The sequence below is a fragment of the Elephas maximus genome, chromosome 11 (genome assembly GCF_024166365.1).
Source record: "Elephas maximus indicus isolate mEleMax1 chromosome 11, mEleMax1 primary haplotype, whole genome shotgun sequence".
NCBI classification, from domain to species: domain Eukaryota; kingdom Metazoa; phylum Chordata; class Mammalia; order Proboscidea; family Elephantidae; genus Elephas; species Elephas maximus.
This window is the reverse complement of record NC_064829.1, coordinates 93,197,457-93,209,888: the sequence shown is the minus strand read 5'-3', so window position 1 is coordinate 93,209,888 and position 12,432 is coordinate 93,197,457. Positions and strand designations below refer to the sequence as shown.

Genomic DNA, 12,432 nt, shown 5'->3' with positions numbered 1-12,432 from the left:
CTTCTGGCTCCCCACTCCCTCCTCCAGGTTCTACGCAGCAGAAATTGCCATTGGCCTCTTCTTCCTTCACAATCAGGGCATCATCTACCGGTGAGCAGCCCTAGGCCTTTCAATGGAGAGAAATCAGGCCCCTCAGAGAGGAAACAGGAGCCCCTGGGTGGTGCAAACAGTTAACATGCTTGGCTGCTAACTGAAAGGTTGGCAGTTCGAGTTTACCCAGAGGCACCTCTGAGGAAAAGCTTGGCAATCTACTTCTGAAAAATCAGCCATTGAAAACCCTGTGGTCCATGGCTTCCTCTATGCTGAGACGAGAAGAACTAGATGGTGCCCGTTTACCACTACCAATCATTCTGATCAGGGCCACGATAGATGGACTCTGATAGACTGGGAGAAAAATGCAGAACAGAACTCAAATTCTTAAAAAATCCAGACTTACTGAACAAGTTGAAACTAGAGGACTCCCTGAGACTATTGCCCTGAGATACTCTTTAAACCTTGAACCAAAACTACCCCTGAGATCACCTTTTAGGGAAATAACAGTTTGGCACACAAAATAAAAGATATTACCCAGGAGTACAGTACTCCATTAAAAAACTGTCTATATGAGACCCTTCCCACACCTCCAGGGACCTGAAACTGGACAACGTAATGCTAGATGCAGAAGGACACATCAAAATCACTGACTTCGGCATGTGCAAGGAGAACGTCTTCCCTGGGACCACCACGCGCACCTTCTGCGGGACCCCGGACTACATAGCCCCTGAGGTAACCCAAACTCCACTGCGCTGGGTGCTGTCCAAGTTCGCTGAGCTAGTGTGGCTGGTTATCTAGTATTCCAAATGGGTGGGTCCTGATGCTGGGGTCTTCCAACAAGTCTTGGACATTCTAACCAGGTGAGGACTCATTCCAACATCCCACCATAGAAGCCTGAGTGCTGAGCATACTAAGTAGGTGGAGCTGGGATTCTAAATAGCCAAAGTAGGTGGAACCTGTGGGCGAAAATTCTGAAAGAGTGGGACCAGCTCGTGGAAATTCTAACTGAACAGGGCCTGTTTCTGGACTATTCTAAGGAGGTGGAGACTATTTTCAGTGTACTCTGAGTGGGTGGGGCCTCACCACACACACACACACACACACACACACACACATACACACGCACTCCAGAAAAAAAAGTGTATGGAGGTTGTCCCCTGAGTAGTCTAAGTGCGTGGGACTTGTCCTCGAGTATTCTAATTGGAATGAAAGCTGGTCCTATAAGTATATTAGATGGTTTCTTTGATTCAAGTGGGGTAGTCTTTTGTGTTGAACATTCTAAGAAGGGGGGGTCAGATCCTTAAGATGTCCGGAAGGGCAGATGCTGCGTCATGAGTATTTTGGGTGGATAAAGTGTTGCTTTGACTTTGCTTAGGGAGTGGAACTGATATTCTGAATGTACATGTAACTGGATAGAGTCCATGTCCTGACTTTTCTGAATTGAAGTAGGAGGTGGTGGTTGTGGTGCTGTCCAGTAAGTTTTCCAAATGATCAATGCTGGTACCCAAGTAGGAGTCCCTAGATGGCAGAAATCATTAAGCATTCAATCACCAGCTGAAAGATTGGCAGTTTGAAGCCACCCAGAAGTGCCTCAGAAGATAGGATCCTGCACCTCCAGCCTCTAACACAATTCCAGAACCCAGAGTCTAAATTTCTGGTCATTTATTCCCTGGACCGAGGAGCCCCAATATTAACAAACCTCCGGGTCTCTAACTCCTGCCTCCCTGGGGGAACTTGGAGTCCTCCCTTAGAACCAGTAACCCTAGGTTCAAACCTGTTCCCTGGACAATTCCAGAGCAGAATGGGCAGGATAGAAGAATTTATGCAGCCCAGTAAGCACCAAAGAAGTCCCTGAGTGGTACAAATGGTTGAGCACTCAGCTGTTAACCAAAAGGTTGGCAGTTCAAACCCACCCAGAGGCACCTCAGAAGACAGGCCCAGTGATCTTCTGAAAGGTCACAGCCTTGAAAACCTATGGAGCAGTTCTGCTCTGCACACATGGTGTCACCATGAGTTGGAATCAACTTGAAGGCAACTAACAACAAGTATCCAAGTAATCAATGCCAGTGGTTATAAAACCTGACAAAATCAGAAACTTTTGAAAAAATACACATATTCCTGACCCTGGCATATTGAAGCTGGAATTCTCCAGGGCTGGAAACATCTAATATTAAAAAGCTCCCCAAGTGAATCTGGTATGCACCCAGGTTTAAGAATAATTGGTCTTTGAAATTTGGCCCTATACATCTGATGTTCCAAGGAGAGGCTTCTGTTACTCAAATATCCTAGGTGGGTGCAACTTTTGACTTGGCCCTTGGGTAGTTTTTATGCTTGAGACAAAAGGAGTATTCAAAACAGATAAGGCAAGGTCCCTTGTGGCACACATGGTTTGCACTTGACTGGTATCCAGAAGGTTGGTGGTCCCAACACACCCAGCAGCATGTGGAAACAGGAAGCATCTGGTGACCTGCTTCTGTAATAATTACAACCAAGAGACCATGTGGAGCAGTTCTACTCTGTAACACATGGGGTCTCCTAAGTCACTAAACCAACAACAAAATAGGTAAGCCGTGTTCCCCAACTTTTCCAAGGGGTGCAGCTCTGGCCAAAATATTCAGAATGGGAGCAGCATTTGCTGAGAACACTTAAAATGGACAAGATTCCCAGTAGGCGAGGTCAGAAGGGTTTCTAGGCTTCCTGAAAAACAAAACAAAAATCCTGATTTCCACTTTCCCTGCCAGATCATTGCCTACCAGCCCTATGGGAAGTCCGTGGATTGGTGGTCCTTTGGGGTTCTACTGTATGAGATGTTGGCGGGACAGGTAAGAGAAGCTGGGGAGAAGGTGGCTTGGGCTGAGATCAGCCTTCTGAAGGTGGGGTCAGGAGTATGTGCAGGATTTTGATGAAGAGGTGTGACCTGGGAATAAATTCAGACCACAGGGTGGTGGTGTTAAGCTATGATTTCAGTTTGCAAAGCCTGGAACTAGAGAAATGGGGAAATGGTACGTGGAGTGAGTGGTCTTTATCCCAGGAGGAGCAGGTTAGAACTATACAGGTCTGTAGGCGGCAGAACAGCGCTGTCCATGGTCCTGAAGCATTATTTTACCATTGGCCACAGTTCTTAAGAAGCCCTGGTGGGTGCTTCAGCGGTTAAGCGCTTGGCTGCTAACCAAAAGGTCGACGGTTTGAACCCACCAGCCACTCTGAAATAAAGATGAAGCAGTCTGCTTTCTGTAAAGATTTCAGCCTTGGAAAACCTATGGAGAAGTTCTACTGTGTCCTATAGGGTCTCTATTTGCCGCATTCGACTCAACGGCAAGACCCTCAATGAGATGGATTGATACAATGGCTGCCACGATGGGCTCAAACATAGGAATGATTGTGAGGATGGCACAGGATTGAGAAGTGTTTTGTTCTGGTGTACATAAGGTCGCTATGAGTTGGAACCAGCTCAGCGGCGCTTAGCAACAACAGTCTTTTTTGTGTATGTGTGTGCCATGGACCCCTTCTCCAGATAATATTTTTAAATGCAAACACAAAGAAATAATTAAAAAAAAACAAGTAAAAAGCAAAGGAAAAAAAACTGCAAAACAAAACAGAAACCATAGGATTACGAAAGAAACCAACCATATTGAAATATACTGATAAAAAACTTTCACATTTAATCTAATTTAACCAACTAAATACATTTAATTTAAATGGATACAGTATTGTCTGAACATTGAGTATTGGTATACGGACATATATGTGCTTTTTTTAATTAATGCATTAAATAGTAGGATCCACTGGAGGATCTAACAGTAATTTTCAAATAAGCATGACTGATATTTTGACATAACTGCCAGTCTCAGCCACCGCGTGTCTGTCAGTTTGTCATACTGTGGTGGCTCGCCTGTTGCTGTGATACTGGAAGCCTTCCCACTAGTATTTCAAATACCAGCAGGGTCACCCTTGGTGGAAAGGTTTCAGGGGAGCTTTTTTTTCTATACTAAGATGGACTAGGAAGAAGGACCTGATAATCTACTTTTGAAAAAATTGTCTAGTGAAAACCTTATGAATAGCAGCAGAACATTGTCTGATATAGTGTCAGAAGATGAGCCCCTCAGGTCAGAAGGCACTCAAAATACAACTGGGGAAGAGCTGCCTCCTTAAAGTAGAGTCAACTTTAATGACATGGGTGGAGTAAAGCTTTGGGGCCTTCATTTACTGATGTGGCATGACTCAAAAATGAGCAGAAACAGCTGCAAACATCCGTTAATAATGGGGACATGAAATGTATAAAGTATGAATCTAGGAAAATTGGAAGTCATCAAAAATGAAATGGAACATACAAAGATCAATATCCTAGGCATTAGTGAACTGAAATGCACAGGCATTGGCCATTTTGAATCAGACAGTCATATAGTCTACTATGCCAGGAGTGACAAATTGAAGAGGGATGGTGTTGCATTCATCATCAAAAAGAACATTTCAAGATTTATCCTGAAGTACGACACTGTCAGGGATAGGATAATATCCATACGCCTACAAGGAAGACCAGTTAATAACAACTATTATTCAAATTTATCTACCAACCACTAATGCCAAACATGAGGAAACTGAAGATTTTTACCAACTCCTGCGGTCAGAAATTGATCAAACATGCAATCAAGATGCATTGATAAGTACTGTGTTTGGAATGTGAAAGTTGAAGGATTGGTAGCTTGAAAATATGGCCTAGGTGATAGAAATGACGCTAGAGATCATATGATAGAATTTTGCAAGACCAGTGACTTATTCATTGCAAATACCTTTTTTCAACAACATATACGGTGACTATACAAGTGGACCTCACCGGATGCAAAACACAGAAATCAAATCAACTACATCTGTAGAAAGAGATGATGGAAAAGCTCACTATCATCTGTCAGAACAAGGCCAGGGGCTGACTTTGGAACAAACCATCAATTGCTTGTATGCAAATTCAATTTGAAGCTGAAGAAAATTAAAACAAGTCGATGAAAACCAAAATATGAACTTGAGAATCTCACACCTGCATCTGGACATCATCTCAAGAATACATTTGATGCATTGAACACTATTGACTGAAGACTAGACAAGTTGTGGGAAGACATCAAGGGCATCATACATGAAGAACGCAAAAGGTCATTAAAGAGACAGGAAAGAAAAAAACAAAAATAGGTGTCAGAAGAGACTCTGAAACTTGCTCTTGAATATCAAGTAGCTAAAGTGAATGAAAGAAACGAAGTAATAAAGAGCTGAACAGAAGCTTTCAAAGGGCAGCACGAGAAGACAAAGTAAAATATTATAATGAAATGTGCAAAGACCTGGAGTTAGAAAACCAAAAGGGAAGAACAGGCTCAGCATTTCTCAAGATGAAAGAACTGAAGGAAAAAAAAAAAAACAAGCCTCAAGTTGCAATTTTGAAGATTCTATAGGCAAAATATTGAATGATGCAGGAAGCATCAAAAGCAGTTGGAAGGAATACACGGAGTCTCTATACCAAAAAGAATTGGTTGGCGTTCAACCATTTTAGGAGGTAGCGTATGATCAAGAACGGATGGTACTGAAAGAAGAAGTCCAAGCTGCACTGGAGGCATTGGTGAAAACAAGGCTGCAGGAATTGACGGAATGCCAATTGAGATGTTTCAACAAACTGATGCAGTGTTGGAGGTGCTCACTTGTCTATGTCAGGAAATTTGGAAGACAGCTACCTGGCCAACTGACTGCAAGGGATCCATATTTGCACCCATTCCGAAGAAAGGTGATTCAACAGAATGTGGAAATTATCAAACAATATCATTAATATCACACACAAGTAAAATTTTGCTGAAGATTACTCAAAAGTAGTTGCAGCATTAATATCACACACAAGTAAAATTTTGCTGAAGATTACTCAAAATAGTTGCAGCAGTACATCGACAAGGAACTACCAGAAGCACAAGTTGGATTCAGAAGAGGACGTGGAACAAAGGATATCATTGCTGATATCAGACAGATCTTGACTGAGAGCAGAGAATACCAGAAAGTTGTTTACCTGTGTTTTATTGACTATGCGAAGGCATTCAACTATGTGGATCATAACAAATTGTGGATAACACCAGGAAGAATGGGAATTCCAGAACACATAATTGTACTCATGTGGAATCTGTGCATAGACCAAGAACTCAAAAAGAGCAAGGGCATACTGGATGGTTTAAAATCAAGAAAGGTGTGCATCAGGGTTGTATTCTTTCACCATACTGATTCAGTCTGTATGCTGAGAAAATAATTGGAGAATCTGGACTATATAAAGAAGAACGGGGCATCAAGATTGGAGGATGACTCATTAATAACCTGCAATATGCAGATGACACAGCTTTGTTTGCTGAAAGTGAAGAGGACATGAAGCACTTACTGATGAAGATCAAAGACTACAGCCTTCAGTATGGAGTATATCTCAACATAAAGAAAACAAAAATCTTATCTAAGATACTCCACTGATCTCAACCTGTCTGGAGCAAGGCAGAATGAAGAAAACCAAAGACACAAGGGAAGGATTAGTCCAAAGGACTAATGGGCCACAACTACCATGGCCACCACCAGACTGAGTCCAGCACAACTAGATGGTGCCTGGCTACCACCACTGACTGCTCTGACAGGGATCACCACAATAGAGGGTCCCGGGCAGAGCTGGAAAAAAATGTGGAACAAAATTTTAACTCACAAAAAAAGACCAGACTTACTGGCTTGACAGAAAAAAAAAACTGGAGAAATCCTGAGAGTATGGCCCCAGACACCCTTTTAGCTCATTAATGAAGTCACTCCTGAGGTTCACCCTTCAGCCAAAGATTAGACAGGCCAATAAAACAAAACAAGACTAAAGGGGCACACCAGCCCAGGGGCAAGGACTAGAAAGCAGGAGCGAACAGGATAGCTGGTAATAGGGAACCCAAGGTCGAGAAGGGAGAGTGTTGACATGTCATGGGGTTGGTAACCAATGTCCCAAAACAATATGCATATGATTGCTTAATAAAAAGCTAGTTTGTTTTGTAAACCTTCATCTAAAGTATTTAAAAAAAAAATCCTCACAACTGGACCAATAAACAACATCATGATAAATGGAGAGAAGATTGAAGTTGTGAAAGAAACAGCAGTCGAGAAATCAGACGGTGTATTGCATTGGGCAAATCTGCTGCAAAAGACTTCTTTCAAGTGTTAAAAAGCAAAGATGTCACTTTGAGGACTAAGGTGTGCCTGACCTAAGCCATGATATTCTCAATCATCTCATATGCATGCAAAAGCTTGGCAGTGAATAATGCAGACCAAAGAATTGATGCCTTTGAATTATGTTGTTGGAGAAGAATATTGAATATAGCATGGACTGCCAGAAGTATGAACAAGCCTGTCTTGGAAGAAATACAGCCAGAGTGCTCCTTTGAACCTAGGTTGGCAAGACTTCATCTCATGTACATTGCACATATTATCAGAAGGGACCATTTCCTGGAGAAGGACATCATACTTGGTAAAGTAGAGGATCAGCAAAAAACAGGAAGACCTTCAACGAGATAGATTGACACAGTGGCTGCAACAATGGGCTCAAGCATAACAATTGTGAGGACAGCACAGGACTGGGCAGTATTTGGTTCCGTTGTACACAGGGTTGAGATGAGTCGGAGCAGACTGGAGGGCACCTAACAACAACCACTGTCACTCTGGTGTGATAAGAGAACATCTATGGTTTCTACTGGTGACATAGTGACAGATACTGCAGCTGTGGTTTGTTGCTTACGCTCATTAGCGAAGAAATGCTATATTTCAGTTAGAGGTTAAAAAAATAAAGATGCAGCCTTTTCCTCATCCAAGTTCATGGGCCACCCTTCGATTGTATATACAGGCTCACAAACTTCACATTAACAACCCTTCCTCGGTAATGCTTTTCCTAACCCCACAAGACCGGGGCCTTGATCCAACCTGGAGAATTTTTTTTTTGTTTTTGTTTTTCTTGGGTTTTCCTTTCTTTCTTCTATTTCAATGCCATATCACCTAATTAACACCTTGCTGATTTACATAGCAGATCAAGAGAAACAGGACAGCAAGGAGGTACAGAGCTGAGGCATCTGAGATAGGAAAAAAAGAGCGTGGGAGAAGAGAAGATAAAGCTTTGGTAGTTTGGTCAGGTTTTCCCACTAGGATGTTGGGGGGTGGTAGTTAGTGTTCGCGGTGGGCGATGGGAGTATTGAAGGTGTGGGAGTGGTAGTGTTTCAAGTCTCTGACTCTTCACCCCTCCTCCCTACTTCCTTAGCCCCCCTTTGACGGGGAGGATGAAGAGGAGCTGTTTCAGGCCATCATGGAACAAACCGTCACCTACCCCAAGTCGCTCTCCCGGGAAGCTGTGGCAATCTGCAAGGGGGTGAGAGCCCTTAACCCCAAACTTCTCCAGACTCACAACCCATGCCCTGCTGCTACCACCCAGGGCTGCCCTTAGCCCACACAGCATCTTTGCACACATTAGAAAAAGGCTTCCCTTCCTCAAGTCACTTCACTTCCATCTGCTGGAAAAGTTTATATAACACAAAGATTTTGCTAGAACGGTAATTCATGGCATTGCCGCCACTTCGATTCCAAGGGTGACCTGTATCCTATCCTTTCCTGTAGCCTCCCACCTCAGTTCACTGAGGAAGTACTGAAAGCCAGAGCCTGTCTCACCAGAATCTGGTGGGTCAGGTGAACTTAACTCCTGCCACTTTTCATCGAGACTCTGAACCTCAGTCTCCTATTCTGGGGTTATGGAGTTAATGCAGGAGGAAGTTCCTGGGCTGCAGCAGGTTTCAACAAATGTTAGCGCACTTCTGCTTTTAGCTGTTGGGTTCTGACTGTCTCTCTCTGGGTTTCTGCCTCATACCTCTGCCTCAGTTTACATATGATGGGGGCTTTCTGTGTCTCTACTTTTCCTGGGAAGCAACTCAACCTCACCTAATGACAACAACAACTTTTTCTCTGTGTCACCTTTTGGGTCTCTATCCATCCCTTTGCATCTCTGTTCCGTCTCTGGGTCTTCGTCCACCTCTCCTTGGATTTCTGTTACCTCTTCCCCCCACTCACACATACTGGATCTCTGTCTCCTTCTTTCTGGATCTCTCTCATCCTCTGTTTCTGGGTCTCTGTCTTCCCCCTTCTCCATGTCTCTGCCCTCATACTGGGCCTCTGTCCGTCTCTCTGGGTATTTTGTCTATTGGGCCTCTATCCTTCTCTGTCTCTGGGTATCTGCCACCACCCTGAGTTTCTGCACCTCTCTCTGGGCATGTGTCCCTCCCTCCCACCCTGAGTCTCTGTCCTCCCCTCTCTTTGGCTCTCTATTCTCCCATTTCTCTGGGTCTCTCTCTTAACGCTGGGTATTTGGCTCTCTAACCGTTTCTTTCTCTGGGTCTCTGCCTCTTCTTTTTTCCTTTCTTCCTTCTTTTCCTTTTTCTCCTTCATCTTCTCCTCCTCCTCATTCCTCTTCCTCCTTCACCCCCTTCTTGCCCCTTCTTCTCCTCTTTTTACCATCTCTTTCCCTTCCCTTCCCTTCCCCCTCCTTCTTTTTTCTTTCTCTCTCTCCCCATCCCTTTCTGGGATTCTTCCCTTGCCCTCCTCCTCTCTCTCTGGGCTTCTCTGCTCCTCCTACCCCCATGCCCTGCTTTCTCTCTCTCCATCTGTCCCTGGGTCTCTGGGTCTGGATTTCATCTATTCTCATTTAATCTCCCTCCTCTCTCTTTCTGTCTCCCTTTCTTCTTTCCCTTCCTCTTCCATCTCTGTCCCTACTTGTTATCCTCTCTCTGCATCTGTCTGTATCTTTTGGTTTCTCTGTCCTCCTCTTCATTCTCCTGGTCTCCCTGTCTGGGACTCTGTCTGTCCGTCTGTCTCTCTCTGTGTTTCCCACAGTTCCTGACCAAGCACCCGGGGAAGCGCCTGGGCTCTGGGCCAGATGGGGAGCCCACCATCCGTGCTCATGGATTTTTCCGCTGGATCGACTGGGAACGGCTGGAGCGGTTGGAGATTGCACCTCCGTTCAGACCCCGCCCGGTCAGTCACCCTCTAGGAACAAAACCTTGGTCCTTAGGGGGTGGTACACCCACAAGAGCCAATACCTACCTATGTGTGGAGGTGGGATGGGGGCTGCCTCTTCGGGAACCCCCTAAAGGGTCTACAGAGAGCACAAAGGGTGTGCACAGATTCTGAAAGAGACAGGAAAGGGGTGGTTGTTGTTGAGTTGATTCTAACTCGTTGTGACCCCATGTATGCAGAGTAGAACTGTGCTCCTTAAGGTTTTCAAGGCTGTGACGTTTCAGAAGCAGATCTCCAGGCCTGTCTTCTGAGGGGCCTCTGGGTGGGTTCGATCACCAGCCCTTCTGATAGCAATTGAGTGCTCGACCGTTTGCGCCACCCAGGGACTCCCTACAGGGAAACGTAGACAAGACCCAAGGAGTAGGAAGAACCTCATATCTCCCCATTTTTCACAGTGCGGCCGCAGTGGTGAGAACTTCGACAAATTCTTCACGCGGGCAGCGCCAGCGCTGACCCCTCCAGACCGCCTGGTCCTGGCCAGCATCGACCAGGCCGACTTTCAGGGCTTCACCTATGTGAACCCTGATTTCGTGCACCCAGATGCCCGCAGCCCCACCAGCCCAGTGCCCGTGCAAGTCATGTAATCCCACCTTCTGCCAGTAGGTGTCCCCACTGCCCCCTCTGCCGTACTAGCTGTCGCACCCACTTGACTACCACCCCCTTCACATTCTAGATCCTCCTGCCCAGCATTCTGGCCTCTGCTAGACACACCCCCAGCAGCATTCCTGGCATTCTAGGCTCCAAACAGGTTCTAGAGCTTCCCCATGTTCTAGATTGTGCTATGTGGACCCTAGATTCTTCCCCATCCTTTCTCAGCAGTCTGGACTCTATTCCAATGGGTTCCAGAACTACCACCACCACTATCCCAACTCCACGGGGTTCTAGACTCCACCTTGATAGGTTCTATGTCTCTCCCCCCACCTACCCTGGGAAATAGTCTCATTGGGTGGGCTGTTCCAGACTGGGATTCCAAAACGAACCCACCTCCAAGGCCCCTCCCACCTCTGCTCCATTTCTAGAGTAAGTGGGAGGCTGTGCCCCCAAGCTCCAGTGACCCCTCTTCTCTGCCCTGGGGATTCCTGGGATATATGGAGGATTCTTCCCCCTACTGTTCTCAGTCTGCTTTTGTTCTAGACTCCCCCCTCCTAAACCCATCACTGCTCGCCAGTGCATGGCTCCTGTCCTGCTCGGAACCTCCCTGCCCCTATGCCTGCCACTCTCTGGGACTCTCCTCTCTTCCTCCTCTTCCCTCTGCCTTTCCCACCGGCCACAGCTGCTGAAGAATAAATCTGGGATGCTGATGCTGAAGTGTGTTTGGATGTTTTCTTCTAAGCTTGGAGAGTGGAGGGGGTGTGGAGGTGGGACAATGACTTACATAGAAACAAACAGAGATGGGGCTGGGGGACAGACAGAGAGAAAGCACAGAGACTCACAAAGTAAGAGCAGATCCATGCGAGAGAATGAGAGAGCAGAGACCCAGAGAGAGAGAGAGGAGACAGTATAGAAACCCAGAGGGAGAGAGAAGAGAGTATAGAAACCCAGGGGGAGAGAGAGCAGAGACTCAGAGAGATAGACAGCAGAGACTCAGAGAGAGCAGAGACTCAGAAAGAGAGACAGTGCGAGCAGAGACCCAGAGACACAGTGAAAGGGCAGAGATGAGAGAAAAAGAAGTAAGTATTGAAACTCAGAGAAAGCAGAGACCTAGAGAGAAAGAGAGCAGAGGCTCAGAGAGAGAGCAGAGACCCAGATAGAGAGCAGAGAAATGTAGAGAGAGAGAGAAAAAAGACCCCAAAGAGATAGAGAGCAGACGGAGGGAAAGAGAGAAACAGAGAGGGGAGAGCAAGAGAGAAAAAGTACCCCCCGAGAGATAGAGCAGGCACATACACACTCAAAGAGAGTACTGAAACCCAGAGAGTGAGAAAGAGAGCAGACACACAGAGAGAACAGAGAAACAAAGAGGGGAGAGAGGAAAAAGAACCCAGAGAAAGAGACCCACAGCATGAGTGAAAGAGCAGAAATTCTGACAGAAGGAGAAAGAGGAGACTCAAAGAGAGAATAGAAAAGAGAGATGGGAGACTAGAACCTCAAAAATAGAGAAGGAAAGAGACAGAGCACAGAGCTCAAGAGATAGAGGTTCACAAACTGAAGCAGTGCAGGGCCACAGAGGGGGGACCAAAGGGGACCGCGCAATGAGGCAGAGAGGTGCACTCAGACCACAGAGAGTGTCAAGTGGAGGCCACGGGCACTTAGAGCACGCTCATAGTCACCCTCGAGTCACATACCAGCTTCCAGAGACAGGCGGACACACACCGA

At 45.8% G+C, this 12,432-nt stretch overlaps 1 protein-coding gene across 1 annotated transcript in view; it reads left to right on the top strand.

Moving 5' to 3' along the window:
• Positions 1-11,402, top strand: part of PRKCG (protein kinase C gamma) — a 30,714-nt gene extending 19,312 nt beyond the window's left edge. The window contains exons 13-18 of the mRNA XM_049900596.1: positions 28-90; positions 627-765; positions 2,775-2,855; positions 8,318-8,425; positions 9,937-10,077; positions 10,515-11,402. Coding sequence (XP_049756553.1) covers positions 28-90; positions 627-765; positions 2,775-2,855; positions 8,318-8,425; positions 9,937-10,077; positions 10,515-10,703 — 721 coding nt within the window. The 3' untranslated portion in view covers positions 10,704-11,402. The remainder of the gene's footprint in view (positions 1-27; positions 91-626; positions 766-2,774; positions 2,856-8,317; positions 8,426-9,936; positions 10,078-10,514) is intronic.
• The last annotated feature ends 1,030 nt before the right edge of the window (positions 11,403-12,432 follow it).